Raw genomic sequence first — 21342 nt, 5'->3', positions numbered from 1 at the left:
TTTTTGCTGCTTGAAGACATCCATCCATACGCTTGAGTATGCATATTAAAATGGCTATGTAAGTAAAATCGAGGGTGCTTGTCCTCCACAATACTCATAGATCTAGCTTGCGGTGATGTCAGTGTGAAATTAATGTCAATATCACATCATCTAACATTTACCCACATTAAAAAAAATATTAAAAAAAAAAATTACAGTTGGTATAACATTCAGTGAGGTGTAGTCCAGGTACCCTGGGTCCCCAGGTTATAGTAACTTTCACAGGTGTCAAATCCATGTCCAGAAAGTAAAACCCTTCCCACAGTTTGGCTTTAGCCATAGGCAGGTAAACAAGCTCCCCAGCAACAATCATGGAAACATTGTTTGGTTAATATTTAGGATGCATAAAACATAAATGAAATGGTGTAACATGCGATTCAAATTTAAACTGTCACAGAAGTGCAAAGTCACACTAAGTGTAATGTGACCACCAGATTTGCATGTGGTGAGCATTTGCGTTAAAGCTGTTCCTTGATTCTCCAATTCTCTTGCGCTCTATAATGGAGAAAGGTTAGATTTTGTCTGTTTATGTCATCGGTTACTGTGTTAGTGATGCTGCTGTTGCATTTACAACATGGCAAAGAGTATCAAGATCTGTCTGGTTTGATTTAGAAGTCCATCCATCCATCCATCCATTTTCTTAACCTCTTGCTCCTCACAAGGGTCGCGGGGATGCTGGAGCCTATCCCAGCTGGCTTCGGTCGGGTACACCCTTAACTGGTTGCCAGCCAATCGCAGGGCATGATTTAGATGTATCGACTATAATGTTTCAGATAATGACCGTGTTGTCTTGGAAATTAAGAGGAAAAACTTTAGAGGAGTCATTGAAAAGTTATTGGAAAACTTGCAATTAAAAAAAAATTGTACAAACCTAATGCTTGAGCCAACATTGTATTCCATGTTACCAAATTTTTCTTCCACTTTCATAAATTCCTCTTTTTAAGGGACTTTTTGTCTCTTCGTAACTTACTTTGTGAGAATGCTGATGTATAAGGTGCAAGGAAAAGCAATGATAAATGTCCTGTACCTTATATTCACCTCCAGGGCCTGCGAGGTCTCTCACTGTGAGAGGAAATTAGTTTTATCAATTAGCATTTTACTACAATTATCATGTTCCCCTGCTATTATTATGCAGGTTTTATGAACAAAGGCTAATAGAAACTAATCTTCCGTTTAATAAAAACAACCTTTGAACAGGAACAAAGGACAAGACAAGTTTTTGCAGATTAAAATTTCCTATTCATTTTATGGATCGATCAGATAGATGCACATTACAACGCAAAATATTCCTGAAGTCGCAAAAAAAAAAAAAAAAGCTTTGTGTGGTCAGTTTAAAGATAAAGTAAATGTAATATGGTCATTTGTATTGGGAAAATAAAATGCATTTTTTAACTTCACTAAGGGTATGTTAGGCTGCATAAATTTGTATAACTTTGATGCGTCACTGGTGAATAGAGACATCATTTACCGGTAGTCTGATTTTCACAAGATTCACAGCTGGCCTCAATCACTACCCGCCACAAATAAATAGCCTGTGTTTTCAGCTGAAGGTATAATTGCATACTATAATATTTAAATGTATCCAGTGAGGTTGGCGAGTCGGGGGGGGGGGGGGGGGGGGGGGGGGGGAGCACCAAGCAACAACTTTCAACAACTGGATCTCTCTCATTTACAAAGAACCTCTCTAGAGATGTTGTAACCTACTTTAGCTACACGTACCTAGTCAGTGATATTAGAATTTGAAACTGACAAAGAGAAGCATGAGAAAAGAGGTGCAAAATATGTTGTCATAAAAAACTCAATAAAATAGATTTTTTTGCATGGTCTGCTATTGGCCTGTAATTACATAGGATTAAAAAAAATAAATAAAAATGTTCTTGTACTGCTGGATGGAAAGCGGAGCCTATTACAGTTCAACACAAAGGATTGTTCCAATATGTGTTCCTCAAGTTCCACTTAAACCATCAAACCAAGAATATTGATCAGGAAAGGAAATATGGTAGAAAAGAAGAAATGGTCAAAACGCTAGTCAGGAGTCACAACCTAATTGTAGAGTGCTCGTGTGTATCATTCTGCAGCCGCTTGCCTTTTCAAACACAAGCCAACAGCACACTCATGTGGCTTAGTTTGGCAGGGGATACTTTAGATCAAGAGGGCTGTTGCAACATACCTATTCCAAACACTTGGAATGCCGTTTCTTTGCATCCCAATCACCGCGAATGTACAAAGCATTCAAATCAGGTGTACTAATAATTGTGGTACTTGATGCAATATAATTGTTTCTGAATGTGGGGGGGTTCATACAATAATGATGCATTATTAATAATAATGCATGCACATTATTAATAATAATAAATGCATGCACTTAAAAAAAAAAATCTATTTGAATGTCTTAAAAGTTAAATAATGCATCTTAACCAGGGTACCAATATTTATGGAGGGCAGTGGATATTAAAATAAACTATTTTAGACAAATGTTTGCCTATTTTTATTTATTTTTTTTTTCCTTTTGAAAATTCAAATGTGGCCTTTGAGCAGGAAAGTTTGCCCATTAATGGACTACATTAATTTGAAAGATATTTACCACTATCACTAGTGTGACATGAGTTTAGAGGCTCCTTGAATAGCGTGTGTATTCCTTCGTCCATTATCCAAATCGTTTTACCGTCATGATGGATTACCGTTGGAAGGCTGCTTCATCACTTTTGAAAAAGTTTAAATTATTTAAACATTTGTAGAATAAAGCAAGACAGGCCGTGAATTATATGACTTTATCAGTTATATATTATTTTAGATAAACATATATTTACTTATTGCGTACTGTATATAAAGTGGCCTGCCCTTTATGCGCCAAAACGGCAAAATCGCACCAAGCAACATTTACAGTAAGTCTTTGTCTCTAACCATTTTCAAGCTACAACCTTTTAAATAGTGATATCAAATCTGATGATTTTGTTGAAAAATCTCTGCCACCTAAATAAAGGCTTAAGATATGAAAATATAAATGTCACATGAGGTCTAGAGTTACGAGTCCGACCAATGGGTAGTTGGGGAACAGTCTTTATATGCTGAAATACAAATTAGCAAGAGAGCAGGGCTGAATTCAGATGGCCTGAAAAACCTTGACTGAGAATCCTCAACTGAGACAGCAGGGCTGGCGCTGGATGCATGGCAGCAACCTATGAGACCTTCACATACTAACAAAAGTAATTCAGTGACTCTTGCTAAGGCAATGCACAATTCTATATGACAGAATAAAGGCTTATATGACAAAATAAAAGTCACAAATGAATAACCTAAAATACAGGACTAAGTGACTTTTACAGGAAAATAGCAACTGACAACTTTATCATCACAAGACCATAACAATTCAATGACTCCATTACCCAGCCCAAAACATAGTCATAAACAATACACTGACAGTGACAATCACAATAAAATAATCATGAGGTAAAAAAATAATCTCTAGTTTCTAGGGATACTAGAAACTCGAGGTGTCTTAGCTTGTTACAGGCGTGAGACGGCAGGCAGCCCCAGCAGGCCGTGAAGTGTAGGGTCCCTGCGCTCCAGGTGAAAGATCATCCTCCGAGAAGCTTCGGGTCCTTTCATTCTTATCGTATCGATCAGTGCGCGTGCTCTGTGTGTGGGGATCATGTTCCCCTTCATTATTGCATCTTTCTTACCATGTAAACAAAGTTTCGGTTATACAGGAAGTCACACATAATTCAAAATGGATGGCAGCGTGGTGTATGGTGTCAGGGTTGTGGAGGAGACTTTTTGAAGTAGTCTTATTAGTACAGTTAAGTGTATTTAGAGACAATAAAGGCAGTTGAGCCATACATTTGGGCTTATTGCTGCACCGTCAACATGACTTCTGAGTTTGAATTGGTCTTCCATTCCCAAGGTTCCCGGGGAGTTCGGCTTCTCAATGCTTTCATAACCTTTCTTTTCGAGTTCCTGTGATTTTAAAACATACTACAGTCACAAAGACGCTTCGCCATTAGCAAATGTTCGACTGCATCAGTCATGCTTGTGCCATCAAAATAGATAATGACCGCTTCGAGAGAAGAGTCGCTCGGGATCAGATAAACATGCAGCGTCAAGAATGCTTTTCTGGTCTTGTATATCAACACTTTGCAATTCAGAGATACTGGAAAGCCACAACAGTGGCAAAACCGGAGAAGTAGTCCCTTTTCAGAGAAAACTGGGTGTGGTAGCTTGACATGGGATGGTGTGACCTCGGACACCTTTTCCACAGTAACTCCATCAATATGTGAACCTAGAACTGCAAAGTTCTCCGAAATTGTAGGATGAACAGCTGCACAAGAGAAAAGGCATCATTGTTAATTTCCCCACTGTTGAATATCATCTTTCAGTGGCAGTCATTCTTACTAACTTGTGCAGATCCAGTGTGGCAGATAGACCTCATCAAACTGGCCTTGATTAACTGTGAGGTCTAGTAGGGGGCCTGCAGACATGTACTGCAGGGCCTCCATGATGTTCTTGTGCTCCCTCCATTGGCCAAAGTGGTACTTGAAGCTCAAAGCCGAATCCTTACAAGTCCAGCGTAGACCCGAGACACTGCACTCATATTTACCTGGTACACAGATGAAGCACAGATGAATTCAAACAAAAATTTCAAAAACAAAAAAATGACCTAGTTTTATGACTAAAAAGTATAGTTAATACAAGCTCATTTAAATGGCAGCTCAGCTTAAGTCATTGAGAAAACAGAACAAGTCATACAGTCACCGGTGCTGCTGGTGTCGCTAGTGCCACTGGTGCCCACTTCTAGAAAACATTTAGTTAGACATTTACAGATTATTATTTTTTTAGGCTAAAGCAAGTAATGGGGAGGTTGAAAGATTTACAGACCAAAATATTTTTTCTTCAAACACATCCCACAGTATATGAGGAATGACACAGGAGGGTGACCTCGTGTTCTATGGTAGTACTGCTTGGTTCAGCAGGGGATGCTCATGTTTTATTTTACTGACTCATAACAATTAAAGTTCCTACTCCTTGCTTATTTATACTCAGAGGAGCCTAAAAACTTGAAAAGGTCTTCTGCCAATTGTAGAAAAACATGATTGGTGTATGGCAAGAAGTCAGAAAATTTCGTCCTTTTCCCGTTTCAGTCCAATCTAGGGTAATTGCTTGTTTAACGACGGGGAAGACAGATGCAGATTTTAAATTATGGGCAGATAAAGGAAAAACACAAATCAAAGCCATTTATAGGGAGTTGATTAGGAAAAACATTATTCCTAGCAAACATTTTTTCCAAATACCTTCATGTTTGGAGTTTTAACATTATTGGTGTCTGGCAAGAAGTCAGGAAATAAGACATTCTTCCTTTTCCTGTTTCAGACCAATCTAGGGGAATTGCTTGTTTAGCCCAGATGACAGAAGACAGATGCAGAGTAAAGGGTCAGGAAATCCTCTTAATTAGATTAGAGCTAGAAGTCAAACTTTTTTTATAAAGCCTATACATAATAAAGTTATAAATATTCATAATAAACATATGAAAACCCTGATATCTGGGGAGGACTACATCTTTTAATACAGCAGCTCCTCAACATACATATTGTCATTTGTCAGTATAGGCGTTTGTGGAAAAAAAATCAGAAACATATTGCAATTTTATGGCTTGTGAAAAACAATACACTTGAAATGAACGGGGGGGGGATGTACTGCATTTGCCAGTCAAAAGTGAAAGCAGACATTATTATCCCGCCCAATTTCGTGTTGCACTTTCTACGTTTGTGTTGGTTAGGAGTTATTCTATAGAAAACACAAATGTCAGAAATTGTTACCGGTGCTTTGTTTCTCCGCCATGTAACCAATCTCCTCGAACGAACCATTTATAACATTGTAAGCTTACTCCTTGCTCAGCGAGGAAGTCAAGACAGTGAGCAGCTCCTCTGTCGTGCTGTACGTGCCCTCCTTCAACGACCCTCAGCTCACCAGTTGCTTACACAGCTTCTGGAAGTCATTGCTCGTCAATTCTGACAGCGTTTGAATAACTTTAGCTACACTTGAAGTCATCGTTTCGTTTCTCACAAATGTCAACTCAAATCGGAGTTACCCTCAGGAACTCTCCGGGAAGTTTGGGCTGGTGGAGGTTGGCTCGTAGGGTAAGCCCATCCGGACAAATTACAGGGGCGGTGGGTGGACAATGTAAGACTAAATATCAGAAATCACTTCTTTTTTTTTTTGTCTCCCTATCTACACTATTCATACTGGGGTGTTTTATTAAACTATGATGTATTTTTTCTCTCAGCAATAAGATACTGTAGAAAGTTACAGTTATTTTATTGGAACAGTGCTGCCAGTAAAATAGTTATTTTTTACAGCCTAGATAAGCAAGAGGTCTCGCACGAGCTTGACACGAATGTTGATGGGCTCCTTGGGATGTCTAACGCGTATCATTATGCTAAGAGTCTTTAATCTATGCTAAGCGTGTAGGGGCGGTATGGCTCGGTGGTAGGTTGGTTGTCTCCCAACCCAGAGGTTATAGGTTCGATCCCATGCCATTGTGACCACGTCGAAGTATATTTTAGCAAGATAGTTTTGTTTTTTGTTTTTTTTCCTTTTTAAATGTATTATTATTTTAGCAAGATACTGAATACCTAGTTGCTACTGATGCCACGTAATCAGTAGGGGAATGAGTAGTCAAATGTTAAGTGCTTTGAGTGCTTGTAAGGTGGAAAAGCGCCATATCAATTAAGTGCCATTTACCATTATCATTTTTTCAAAAGATTATTCGATGGCTCCCTCGTCACTTCTGAACAAATATGATACGTATAATAAAGTATCACACAGGGCATGACCCAAAATACTTTATTATAAAATACATTCATTTTACACCTACATGTGCACTGAACAATGCTCGCGTTGGTCCATCTGTTGGGGTTGGAACTAAATTGTAGCTCAAGTTGTGCCCAACTCCTCAACCCCTCCCCTCTCCTATAGTATTGTTGCATACAGTACAGACCAAAAGTTTTGACACACCTTTCTCGTGCAATGCATTTACTTTATTTTCACAACTATTTACATTGTAGATTCTCACTGAAGGCATCAAAACTATGAATGAACACATGTGGGGTTATGTACTTAAAAAAACAGGTGAAATAATTGAAAACATGTTTTATATTCCTGTTTCTTCCAAAGTCACTCTTCTCTGGTGTTTTTTTTTGGGGGGGTGTTTCTCCACACTCTTGGCATTCTCTCTATGAGCTTCAAGAGTAGTCACCTGAAATGGCTTTCCGACTGTATTTAAAAAGTTTCCAGAGGTGAGAATGCCGAGAGTGTGCAAAGCAGTAATGTAGCAGTGAATTGTGACTTACGTTGCGGCTGAATGCCAGCGATAAATAGGCTACTCTATATATACAAATAATGTCATGCCATTAAAATATGACTCACAGAAGTTACACACCCAGGTGATGGTGATAGGTTGTCACATAACAAAGAGCTTCTTTGCAGGTCAAAAATACTTTGAAATAATACCAGGGCAAAATTGGGGGTGATTTAGGTTATTGAATTAGATTGCAGATAGAAAATTAAGTCAAGGCATTTAACTGTACCACAAAAGGCACCAACGAAACAATGAAAACATTTTCAGTCATCTACCTCTCTGTGAGGCCACTATCACATGATGATCATTGATGTTTTCTTCAGATCCTACGAGCTTGAGGCAGCTTAGCCACTTCAAGGCGTGGGGCGGAGGGCAGCCCCAACAGGCCATGAAGTGTAGGGTCCCTGAGTTTCAGGTGATAGATCATCCTCCCAGAAGCTTCGGGTCCTTTCATCCTGATTGTATCGATCAGTTCGCGTGCTCTGTGTACGGGGATCATGTTCCCCTTTGTTATGGCATTTTTCTCACCGTCATTCAGGTATACACCCAAAAGGTCATCCATTAACTGATTAATAACTTCTGGACTGACCCCATCAACAAAGACAGACCTCACTCTAAGAAGCTCAGCATCTGTGGAAAAAACACGCAAAATGTTAAAATGGTCTTTTGTTACGCTTTTGTTTGTGGAGTACTATGGCACGAACATCCAACAGCAATTGTGAACGAATGTGTCCTCAACATTACAGTCCAAAGCCGTTATCTTTCTGTCACGTTTAAGATTTTTGAAATGGTTGTGTAAAAACACTGTAGAACTATCATTGAGCAAACTCATCAACAAACATGGCATGCTATAGTCTAACTTTTACCTTCTTAATCCATCTTCGATGGGACTAACATTTGTTTGTAAAAACAAAACACGAAAACAAGAAATTACCTTTGAAGGTTAAACAATGAGTAGGTTTTCTTTTATGTTATCTTGCATCCGCACGTGTGTCTGATTTTAAACAATATCTTATTTTGTTGAATATTTTCAGTAATGTTGATACAAAAATAAGTAAAACAAAAACATTCTCACCATATGTGCTTACTTCAGGCACAGGGTCTCCAACACTTGAGTAGTCGACTGAAAAAACAAACACAATGCAGTTTAACGACCACCAGAGTAACATGTTTGAAATGGAGACAGACAAACATCTGATAATTCTAAAATGATCACCACGCACATTGTCGAATCCCGCAGCTCCACGCTGTTCCAGCTGAATTTTCAAGTTTGAGAGTGAATTTATCCCTTGGTTGTTCAATGAACACCTCAAAGTAATTTGGGTCCCAACTTTCATATGTGAGCGTAAACTCCTGTGAAAGAAATACAAAAGAATTATGATTTTTTTTTTTAACTCAACTGTTGAAGTCAAGAGAAAATATCAGTATTGTTGACCATTTTAGGTCCCTGCAGTTTGTTTATTATCCTTAATGTATCCAAGCAGAACATATAGTTGCAATGACAAGCTGACATTACGTTGTTACATAATAAGTTACATTATGTTAGCACATGAGGAATAAAAGGTTTCAGGCTACAGGTGTACTAATCATGTACAGTAGCGCTGACTAACTTTTGAACTTTTGATTCTACTCAGCTCACTGGACAAGTTGTACAGTGTCCACCCTGAGACTGAGAGATTGTGTGCTCAATAGGGATTGTGGGTTGGGATTGGTAGGTTCCATCATCAACTGATTCCTGAGCACAGCCCCTTACTGCTGCTCACCATTCCCTCAGGGGATGGGTCAAATGCAGAGACCAAATTTCATCTCACTTCGGTGGGTGTGACAGTCATGTGGTACTTTAACTTTAGGAATGAATGAAGCGAATTTCATTATTTGTTGCAGAGTGCTCCCGTCATTTGGGGCATGAAATTAAAAAATGTCAATCATCAGTAGTGTAGACTTTGGGAACAAAGAGATTAATAAAACTGCTGTAAGAGAGAGCACGGGTGCCGGCATGCATTGTGAACAGAACGCAAAGATATGGTGAGTCTTACCAAAGAGTCCATTTATCCATTCTCCATGTTTTAAAGATAAACATTATAAACCAGTGAATTTTCCCATGTGAGTGAAGGGACGGCCAAAAGAGCAGTTAGTACAGGTCACGGTGATGGTTGTTAAAGTGAGAACAAAAAAGCGGGTGGTAACATTGCACAAGGTGACCAGCTTGTGAAGCACAATTTTTGAAGCGGTCTTATTAGTACAATTAGTTGTGTTTAACTAATACAAAAGTCATTCAGCCATACACTTGGGTCTATTTCTGCACCATCAACATCACTTTTGAGTTTGAATTGGTCATCCATTAGCAAGGTCCCTTTGGGGTAGGGCTTGTCAATACTTTCATAGCCTTTCTCTTTTGCTTTCTTGTGTAGTTCCTGTGATGGAAAAGCACACTACAGTTACAAAGACGCTTCGTCAACAGCAAAAGTTAAATTAGTAAAAGTTTGGCTGCAGCAGTCACAGTTGCGCCAGCAAAACAGATAATTACCTCTTCAAGAGCAGAGTCGCTCGGAATCAGATAAACATGTAGCGTCAGGAATGTTTTCGTGGTCCTAAATATCAACACTTTGCACTTCAGAGACACTGGAAAGCCAACCCAGTGCAAAAGCCAGAGCAGTACTCCTCTTGCTGAGAAAACTGGGTCTGGTAGTTTGACATGGGTTGGTGTGACCTCGGACACTTTCTCCACAGTAACTCCATCAGTGTCTGAATGCAGAACTGCAAAATTCTCCAAAATTGTAGGATTAACCGCTGCACAAGAGAAAATGAACCATTTTTAATTAATAATTAGCACTCCATGCCACGTCTTTTACTTAGTCATCCTCACTTGTGCAGATCCAGTGTGGCAGATAGACCTCATCAAACTGCCCATCAGTAACTATGATGTCCAGTAGGGGGCCTGCGGGCATGTACTGCAGGGATTTAATTGTGTGATCGTGCTCCCACCATCTGCCAAAGCGGTACTTGAAGCTTATAAGTGAATCCTGACTAATCCAACGGAGGCCTGAGACACTGCACTCAAATTTACCTGGTACAGAGGAGAAGCTGGTGGGACACCAGGTTATTATGGTTAACAATAAAAATTGGGGGGGGGGGGGGGGGGGGGGGAACACAAATGAAATCAAACTTGTGTGAATGCCTAAAGTATTTACACGTTATTCCTTTGTATGTTATTCCACCGATTATTTTGACATGCATCTACTTCCACATAATTCACGGCATTCGCATCATTCCAACGTGAACATATTCTGAAAATTCACGTATTGGGGGATATTATTTTTCTCATTCCAAAAACATTAGTTTTCCTAGAATTCCACATTTTCAACCAAAGAAATCCTAATTCATTCCTAATGGGACATTCAACATAACAGATTCACATGGTTCCCATTTGAAATTCAAAACATTCAGCTCAATCGATTTCCCTTGGGAACAATTTTGAGCTTGCCGAAAATTTCCACTGACCAAAAATTCAACATTTTCCCCACTAAAATTTCCACGAAAAAAAAAAAATCAGTTTTCCATCCTAATGACAAATTTAAAAAAATAAAAATAAAATAAAATGTTAGAGTGCAGTAAGTGTTGAAAATGTATTTCACCTGTACCAGGTACCATCACCATCATGGCTTACTTCCGGCTCTTTTTTAACCCATTCATCCTTGGCAACTGTTGCATTTTCAGTGAACCACTTCGCCTGGTTAAAGGAATCAACATGCAATTAAGTTCCATGTTATTTAGATTTTTTTATAGAATTTCATTCTGGTGTCACATCAAGAATCCGAATATAGACATTTTGTATAAGATGTACTTACTTCCACCATTTCAAAGTATTTGCTTTTGTTGCCCTCCATCAATGATGACTCAGTTTCCCTGAAAGGTGAGTATAGTGCTGTCACTCATGACTTTTTTAAAAATTGAGTCACCTATCAATTATTCAATCGATTAATCGACTAATAGACCCCTCCCCAAAATTAGCCTATGCTAAACGATTCACAATTGTGAGTACCAATAGCCCTAAATAACCTCGAATCACTTACTTATTGTACCTTTCCTGAGTACATCGTCCAACATAATGAAAAATTCAATTTGATCACAATATTAATGCACTTAAATAGCGATTTATCTTCATCATAGGCTTCATCAGCCTGAGGGATTCGCTTGTCTCGTTCAAACATATTGGGTTGTCGAAGCCTACAAAAGATGAAGCATACTAACGGTACCACACGCGCGCACAGAAAAGTTTCTCAAAAAACTTACATTATGCTCCAAGTTCTCGTACCATCACCCTAGTTCCATCCCATTTAAATCCATAAACGTCCATAGTGAGTTCGTTTCTACCGCCAGCGTCCATGCAAACACCCTTGCGTCTGTTAAGTGCATTGTGTCAATTTGACTTGGTTTTGCACATTTGGTGGTGTAAAAGTGGAGTATAATAGTCCTTACTTATGGTAAATGCTGAATGGTCTCACCTGCACGCTACTTAGAGGAGTGAGAGAGAGGGAGAAAAAAAAAAAACTCAGCTGAAGTGCCGTATCTGGAAGAGTCTTGCTCAATGTTTACCGCTTCCTGTTGCTGATGCACGTAGGGCCACCCTCCATCTTACGTGTGTCTGGCCGGCAGCAATAAATTCCTTAAAGCTCGTATTTATTAAGCGATTTTGATGCAGATTGTTTTGTTACAAATGTAAGACATAGCGATGTTAATTTTCTCCCTTTTCAGTCTAAAGAGACCACAAACAAACCCTAAGTAGCATCTTAGTTAACTCTTTTACTGCCACATGTTATCCAAAAAGACAACCCCCCAGAGTGCAGGCCAATTTCGAGCATTTTCACTCGTCTCTCAAGGCAAACAGAATATTGTGTGCTATGACTACATAAACATGGTAGATACCATATGAAAGATTTGATCCATTCTCTCATTAGAAAAATAAAGTATGATTCTACCTTATTCCGCTCTTTGAAAATATTTGAAAATAGGTAGTTTGAGTGGCACCAAGAAAACAATGAGAAAAGAAGCTTTTAGTGAACAGATACATTTTCTTCACAACAGTGACTTTGATACTAATATTTTTGTATCTTTTGTATTTTTGTAATATTCATTGGGATTTCCGTTACGTTAACGTCAATTAACGTTAACGACAGTAAAAGAGTTAGTAGTGGTGAATCGGAGTCTGTCAGCAATAAGTGTCCGTGCGGAACACAAAATATTGGTTTCGGGTCTCCCTGCAACTTCCAGGTGCTGCAAATGTTTTTTAAAATGATTAAAATAGCTTTGACACATGCATTTTTGCATGCACCACACAAATTTCTGATCAACAAGACTAATGCGATACGGAATTTAACTAAGTCCATAAAATCAAATGCAAAACTTAAAGACTTACATTTTCACTAGAATTGTGTGTGTTTCATTCGGCAGCCACTCCCGTAGGCTGGTGTAGAAGATCCGTTTTTCTTCCACAGATTTCAGATTATCGATGACTTTGGACATCTTTTCCTTGGTGTTGCCGATGGCTTTGATTTCATCACTTACAGCAAGTCCCCTCACGTTGAGATCATGTAGTATTAGGTCAACATCTTGAACATCTTCAACCATGTCGATCAGCATGTCTTTATATTGATCAACAAGGCGGCACCCTGTAGAAAGGAGGAGAAAAGGTTTACAAAACCCAGTTTGTTGTGAATATTTTGGAATTAAAATAGCAGTAGTAGTTAGTATTGGCTTAAATATTTCAGACCTGGGGCCTCATTAATAAAATTGTGTGTGAAAACCTGCACAGAAAAGTACGTAGGAACGAAACTCAAAACGCACGTACGCAGAAAAAAAATTAATTTATAAAACCATGCGTATACACACATACGCAAATCTGCACGCAAGTTCCCTTTATAAATGCCACACGATCCCAACCGGTGTGCGCGGCAGATTCCACGCCGTTCCCCGCCCCAAGTCCGCCTATTTCACCCCATATTTGGCAATGGAAAGCAACTCATCTGCGTATTAATAAGCAGAACATCAAACCAAAACAATTTGGACGATCAATGAAAGGCAAGAAAGAAAGCCACCATAGTCACCATAATGTACTACAATTATGGTGTGAACAGTAGGTCCTACAAAAAAAAATTAAAAAAATAAAGATTTTAAAACAAGATGTACATTGAAACCCTCATTGAAGAGGTCGAGTCACAGAAGGCCAATAAAAGCAACCGGGACACGAATCACGATAATGCCGCCACATGGCGCACAGACGCAGATTTTATTTTTTAAATAAGGAAAGGAATAATAATAATAATGATAATCCATCCATCCATTTTCTTAACCGCTTACACTTGTATTGTTTTCACTCAGACTTACTAAATTATCTCTAAATTAGGCGATCAATAGGCCGCCCTATTATTGTTGTTAATATTTCCTAATGTGTTGCTTATGGATCTTCATCCAGCATCACGGCTGCGTGGATCGCATTGTGAACGTTTATGGCAGACTTTATTGACGCACGCATTTATTTATTTGCTTGACGAAACCCTATCTCCCTATAGCAAAGATGCTTGCACCAAACTATTTTTCTAGCTATTTTTTCAATCCTTATTGTCTTGTGTCTTGTGCGTTTTATTTAGCCTTTAATGGCAATTGCGCGGCGCGAGCGGGTGAAGTTACCATTGGGGCATATTGTTGCGCGGCGCGATGATGTAATGCGTGCAGTATGCCTACATAGTTGTCATTAATATGATTTGTTGCATGAGGCGTTTTCAAGATAGGTGATCAATGAGAGAAAACGAGGGTTTAAAATGTTCATTCGCATGCAGCTTTCCGCCCCACTGCGCGTTTGTGACATCCGAGCAACTCTGGAGCAAAACAAACATTAATATATGTGACCCAACATCCAGCATACATGTCGTTTGAGGATTAGAAATGCACCACAAAACTGATTGTGTCGCTGTTTTCCCATGTCTCCAGAATGTGCGGATTGCGTACGGTAGGTCCAGACTTGACGTGCGTAAAGTTTCACGTTTAGTGTGTTTTCTATAAATACCACCTTTGGCGCAGAAATGTTCGTACATAGAGTTTTGGCCTCATTTTGATCGTACGCAAGCTTTATAAATGAGGCCCCTGTACTTGCTTGTTGAGACAGGTTTGATTTAAGATCGTTACTGTGATTGCTGCTGGATAAGTTTTGTAGTCTTCTGTGACCTCCTGGATGAGTTAGTCATTTTTGTTGGGCAACAACCCCTCGGATGGTTCATATTTGTTCCCTGTTTTCACTATTTGTGGATATGGGCTCAGCATGGCTTGCCTTAAACCTTGAAAATGGGTTTGTAATATTTTCCAAACTGATAGACTTCAACCACTTTTTTTTCTTATTGAATTACTTTGGATTAAAACATTACTGTATGTTTCTTTTTGATATCTTGTGGCCTCTCTCTTTGTCTAATATGTAGTGATTTTTTTTATTCAATTTTAATTTAAAAAAACACCATTTACAAACTGTATTTTGTATTTACTTGTGTTGCCTTTCTGACATCAAGACTAGCTTGATGATCAGAAACTTTTAGATGTGGTGACTATACAATGAGAAACTTTGGAAGGAGGCAAATACTTTTTCACATAACTGTATATAATAAACATGTCACACCTGAATAGGACACATTGTAAATAAAGTTGCAGTGGTAACAACATAGGTGTGTCTGGTTGATTAAAATATAGGCATATGATGGTTAAACGTGGTCGTCAAGGAAAGCTACAACTCACCGTACAGTTGAGGTTCTAAATGCCTCAAGTGAGACGTCATCATCCTGCGTGCGTCTTGACCTTTCAGGTCGACTAAATGATTCAGATGGAATGCCATACTTCTGATATCAGAGTTTGAAGACATTATCATACTTCTTTGCTCAGAACTCAAGATATGATCCTCTTCAAGACTGTTCATCAGCCTAAATAAAAGTTTCCGCGACACATACTGAGGCCTTCTAAACACTGGAGACTCTATCAACGTTTTGTCGACAACCTGTTCAAACCCAGACTCTCCACTGAAAAAGGCATCTGAAAAACAATGCAAACATAACAAAAACTGTCAGCTTTCTCAGACAAGGAAATCATTCCCTTTTTACTTATACAAACAATGGCTCTTATTTTATCGATATGGACTTAAAAACGATGTCTGCACTAAAGCCCTCCACCCCAAAAGACTCAGTCGTGATTTTATGCTTGTTTTATATCAATTTTCAGCAGATTTAGGATCTCCTACATATAGGAAAAAAGCCAGTGGACGAACCCATGTACTCGCAGTAGTATGTGTGACTGTCCTCGGCTTGGCTGTTATTTATGCAATACTAACCTATTTGAAGTGGTGAAAATAGCTTGAGAACTAATCAGTAAACGCTTTTTTAAACAAGTGAAAACAGTGAGGCTAGACAAATTTGAGTAGGCTTGTTTTGTTAAAATCGATCGCTGCAGTGGATAAAGTGTTAAAATTCCAAGTCTGTCCAGGCCACAGGATTGGTCGATCGTGTCCTTTCGCAGTGTGTATACACCAGCTCGACGCTCACCCCGCTTGCACTTTGCAGAGCTCCCGGTTATCTTTTTTTCTTTTTTTCTTTTTTTTTTGAATGGGAACAACTGACTATCGCCACCGATGGTATTGAGGAGGGATATTACTTTTCACACATGTGCCGAAGTTACGTAGTAGTTTGTGTTGGGCTAGAGCTGTTGCCATGCATCAGCTGTCACTTTTACGGCCCGACATTCTGACATTGAGGCCAATGCAGCAGTCGGTCCAACTTTGGTCACATTGACTGATCCTTGACTTGGTCTACTTATTGGCCTTGTTTGGCATCCCCAAAGGGTGAGAAGTTTTACTTTATTTCATTTTTATTCATTACATTTTCTCCTCATACTGAGCTAAATTCTCTTCAAACTTGCATGATACTAAAGCCACTGGAGAGTGATTCCAGAGATTTGTTTCGAAATACATTACATTACATTACTGTATACATGTTTGAAGATGATTGTTGAAAACTCAATTGTGGAGAAATTTTTTCACCATTTGTTTTCCTTAAAAAAAATAAAATAAATAAAAAAAGCTAAGGGCTCTGCTTGCAAACATCACATGACCAGAAAACAGGTGAGCCGTGATTGGTCATTACCTCAGCTCTTGGGCACCAAGTCATTTTAGTTAACAGCAGGTGGATGGATAAAAATGGGTGGATTTTTGCTGCTTAATTCAGAATATACAAAGGCAGATATATTTTTGTGGCTCAAACATGTAAGTATGCATAGGAATTTACAGTGTGTCATGGCCTGATTTTTAAAGATTGTCAAGTGTCATAATTCATACTTGCCGATTTTTGTAATCACTCAAATTTAGCATGCTTGTGATGTGTCAAATTCAGAAGACAAATTTGTTTTCACCTTACTGGGATTTGTTAAAATAAATTCTACATGTTTCATGAAAAAAAAAAAAAAAAATCACTGGTATAGTTGTCAAAAGTTTAATTAATCCTCAACCAATTAACAATTCATTTTGAAAAATTAAAATTGGAAAATTTATTATACAGATGTTATAAATCTTGCTCAGATTGTGAACAGCTATAGTGTCTAATAATAGTTACTTTAAAGAAAAATACCCCTTATCTAAACACAAATCTCATTATTGACCTTGATGCGGGTCACAGTTATACACAAGTTTTAAAGTGCTTGTTGACTCCAAATGTGTAAGCTCAACTCTTTTCTCCATAATCATGTCAAACAGTAGATCGCTTTAATGGTGGCTCAGTTAACATCATTGAGAGGACTCAACAAGACTTACCAGTACTGGCGCTGCTGGTGCCGCTGGTGCCACTGGTGCCCGCTTCTAAAAACATGCAGTTAGAAATTTATAAAAGTTCTTTTAATGCTGGGTTCATAACTTTATGATCTAATTCAAGAAGTTGTAGTAATGTTAGTGTTGGAGTAGTAGTACAGTACGGTAGTTGTAGTACAGCATGCAGTAGTGGTGTAAATAATTGCTCACTTACAAAATAAATTACTTACGGACATTAAAAAAGGGAGGATCTCTTTCAGTTAGGAAAGATAACATTTTCCTGCTTTCTTCTGGACCTTTTTGGCTGACCAGGTGAATCAGAGAACTTGCTTGTTCTCTTATGTCAGGCCCCTCGCACAGTATCCTTTGCATTTCGCTGGGACTCAAAACATGACTAACGCGAAGATCACGCAACAGCTCATGTAAACGTGATGAAGATACCCATGATATAAACTCAGGCTCCAACTCTCGAAGCCTTATTTGTTCAGTGTCACCTGAAAAACAATGCAAACAATAAAAACAAAAAGTGAGATGACGTCAAATCAGATATCTCAGACAGGGAGACCATACATTAATTCACAAGTCTCAAGTGCTCCCTAATTCAAATAAACTAGGGCTGTCGCTATCGAATATTTTTATAATGGATTAGTCTATTCCTTATTCCATCTACTAAACAAAAAATTGGATACAATTTTAGCTTGCATTAAATGTTATTGTTTATTGGATCCCCATTAGCTCTCTCATTCACTGCCTTTGACAAGTATACTTGTCAATTGTATTTTTTAGAGCGGTGCTAAATGGGGGCGAATCTGAGCATGCTCCACTGTAAATATCAAACTTGGAAACAACTTTACTGATGCCCAACCACCGGTAGATGACATCATTGCCCCATTTTATAGGAAATAAACACAGTTTCAGAGTCCATGGGAGAAATGGCTGTATTTTGGCAAACCTACATTTTTCTGCTGTCAATTATAAAAGAACAGGACGGGACAAAAAGTAGGGAGTCTATTCTGTTATTTGGTAGATTCGGTTTATATATAATTATTGAATGTAATATCACGTGAGTATTGGAAATGTAAAAATTTTCTATAATGACTGGCAGTGAATGAGTTAAATGTGAAAAAGCTATTCTTGGTAGGGTCCATAAGGTGGGGGGGGGGGGGGGGGGGGGGGGGGGGGGGTTATGTCTATGCTAGTGGTTCTCAAAGATTTTACACAAAGTACATAATGATGAAGAACAGAGGAGTTCTGGTATGTGTTGCTCCTCCGCGTATGTGAAAGTAGAAGTTATAAGAACGTCTATTATCACAACAGCAAGGCAATTCATTTCACTTGGGGCTCTTTAATAACCATACAATAATTATAATTGAAGAAAAACAATGTGCCAAAGGCTCAATCTGTTTACTGTAAAACTAACAACAAAAATAATTCCACACATTTAAATGCAAGGCATAATTTGTTTTTGAAACATTGCCAGTGCTAATACTAAAGTCAGTGTAAAATCCTATAGACATGCTAAGCGGAAATTAGAATCGACATTCAGGATTGATGTTCCTACAAAATAACGAATATTAACACAAAAACGCTCTAAGAACACATAGTGACAAAGCTGAAAAGCAAATATTCTTCCTAGTCTGTGAAAAGGAGATGTCAATAAAGCTCAATTGCCACTTTCTTCTTCAACTCTTATTTTAATGTAAGTGTTGTGTACTCCATGCATGTGTGGCACCACACTGCTCCTAAGAGGTCAATGCACATGCACATACAGCAGAAAACTGATTTAATGGTGGCTCAGCAAAAGTCATGAAAAAGTCACTATGTTTCGATGTCGTGGTGTTGTTTGAGCTATATTCAGATTCTTTGTGGGCAGCTCAAAAAAAACAAAAAACGAACGTAGTCAATAAACATCCATTTGAAATTGGAGCTTGGTCATTTCTTTGTATGCAAACAAATTTACAAATTTGTACTTGTACAGTAAATACCATAAATGTTAAATAGGCTTGTCCTCATTTTACCTACTGATGACAAAGCATCAGGAAAAACGGGGGGTTCAGTGTATGTTGCTCAAGGAACCTTTAACATGAACAGAGGAGCTGAGGATCGAAGCCACAATCTTCGGGTTGGGAGAAAACCACACTCACCCCTGAGCCATGACGGCACATACTACATTATACTGTATATCACGTGTTACACATAAACATGATGCCCTGCGAATAATGAAGGTATTTTTTGTTTTATATGGTAACGCATGGCCACTATAGGGCAGTTTCAACTCACCGGGGACTTTATGAAAAGGCTTGCTTTCTCTTAGGAAGGACAACATCTTCCTGCTTGCGTCTTCACCTTTGAAGATGACCTGGTCAATCAGACACCGTGCCCTTTCACGTCTATCGGAGCGGGATAATCTGTACTCTAACCTGTTTCTATCACGGGAATCCAAAAAGACATCACTTAAATAATCCACCAGTAAAAATGACGCCTCTGACATAAACCATGGCCTCAACTCTCCAAGCTCCCTTCGTGCAGATTTATCTGAAAAACAATGCAAACCGACACAAACAAGATAAAAACATCACATTATTGGAATCAATTTGTTACAATTTCAGAAAAGAAAATGAGGGAAACTTTCAAACTGTATAGAAACATGAAAAGAGGCCAGTAATCCTTCATAGAATTTTCTTAAATAATAATAATAATAATAATAATAATAATAATAATAATAATAACATGGAATGAGCACTACACAAGAACAAACAAATTCAAGAATAAAACAGTTACCGGTACTATCAGTATAGTACATGACCTATTCTACTACCCACACTTGTCATCTCACAAATAATGTTCCGTATGGGCTGTTTAAAATCCTTCTTAAAGCCAAGTAAAACACCTGGACACTTTTTTTCTGATTAGTATTCAACATTTAATACATTTGACCATTTCAACCACTTTTAGACTCACATGTGGAGACGAAAAGCATAATTCATGTCACTCTCCATTTGGTCACAGTTTTGATATTTGCAAATATCGAAGCCAAAACGTGTTCACAATTATGATTATTACAAATTGTTCATTTATTTACAATGATTTCTGGACAAGTCAAATTGGGCCGATTCACAACATTTAAAAAAATAGTATAAAATCTGTTATCCTTAACTAATTCATATATATATATATATATATAAATATATATTTTAATTAATTTATTTACTTATTTATTTTTGTTCACGTTATACAGCTGGTTTGACTTTTTTGTAATATACCCACGCCACGTCCAAGTAACATTTTAAACGTGTCGTAGTTGCGCAATCGAAAGTGAAAGCAAACTTTATCACTCCGCCCAATTTCCGGTTGCAGTTTTTTGGTTGGGCTGTAAATTATCAATTCTTCTGTAGAAAACACAAATATCAGAAATAGTTACCGGTACTTTGTTTCTTCGCCCTGTAACCAATTTCTTCCAGCGAAGCATCGATAACTTTGTGAGCTTCCTCCTTGCCCAGCGACGAAGTCAAGAGAGTGAGCAGCTCCTCTGTGGTGCTGTACTTCCCCTCTTTCAACGACCCACGGCTCACCAGTTGCTTACACAGCTTTTGGAACTCATCGCATGTCAATTCTGACAGTGTTTGTGCTACTTCAGCCATCGTTTCGTTTCACACAAACGTCGTCGAGTAAAAGTATCCACAAACTCTTGAGGACCGTCGCACAAGTTTCTTCTGGGAGGGCGGGACAGAGGTGGTTGGAGGGGACTTGTTAGTGGGCGTTCTACGGCAACTACATTGACCATCCGTGAACAGAGACGCTGAGTGTATAGTACAAAAATACACACACACGCACAAATCGAAAGATGTTATTTAAAGGGCGTACAACTTCTAGCTATTAGATGTCGAGAAGTGTGTTGAAGACTTTTTTTTTTTTTTCTTGAATCAGCCTATGGTGTTGTTTTAACCACCAGAGGCCGCCAAAACACCCTGGTCAGATTACTGTACATTTACAAATACTGTACATCATCAGGCTATAGTGTAATACTAAAACATCTAGGTAAGGTCAGCTAAGGTGACTGAGTTAAATGTCACAAACATAATTCAGTATTATTAATCACCTCAGTACCACAGATAATATA

At 38.4% G+C, this 21342-nt stretch overlaps 1 protein-coding gene and 1 long non-coding RNA gene across 3 annotated transcripts in view; one reads left to right on the top strand and one right to left on the bottom strand.

The window, feature by feature from the left end:
* Positions 1 to 21342, top strand: part of LOC144025349 (uncharacterized) — a 64253-nt gene that overhangs the window by 9349 nt on the left and 33562 nt on the right. The gene's annotated exons all lie outside the window — the stretch shown is intronic.
* On the bottom strand, positions 3095 to 20953 carry LOC144025344 (uncharacterized). Of its 2 annotated transcripts, XR_013284838.1 has the most exons (16): positions 20644 to 20953; positions 19503 to 19757; positions 17453 to 17716; positions 17229 to 17273; positions 15173 to 15463; positions 12810 to 13062; positions 11242 to 11299; positions 11029 to 11123; positions 10260 to 10477; positions 9921 to 10183; positions 9679 to 9807; positions 8617 to 8746; positions 8469 to 8516; positions 7669 to 8023; positions 4436 to 4636; positions 3095 to 4357 (listed from the first exon to the last, which is right to left on the bottom strand). XR_013284838.1 is itself a non-coding variant. In XM_077531223.1 (14 exons), the coding sequence occupies exons 1-14, from the start codon at positions 20861 to 20863 to the stop codon at positions 7713 to 7715; spliced, it is 2580 nt and encodes an 859-aa protein (XP_077387349.1). In that variant the 5' UTR covers positions 20864 to 20953; the 3' UTR covers positions 7052 to 7712. The 2 variants fall into 2 exon arrangements, 1 of the variants encoding a protein (XP_077387349.1); XM_077531223.1 differs by lacking the exons at positions 3095 to 4357; positions 4436 to 4636 and having other exon boundaries at positions 7052 to 8023.

The sequence above is a fragment of the Festucalex cinctus genome, chromosome 9 (assembly GCF_051991245.1).
Source record: "Festucalex cinctus isolate MCC-2025b chromosome 9, RoL_Fcin_1.0, whole genome shotgun sequence".
NCBI classification, from domain to species: Eukaryota; Metazoa; Chordata; class Actinopteri; order Syngnathiformes; family Syngnathidae; genus Festucalex; species Festucalex cinctus.
This window is presented reverse-complemented; position numbering and strand designations above follow the sequence as displayed.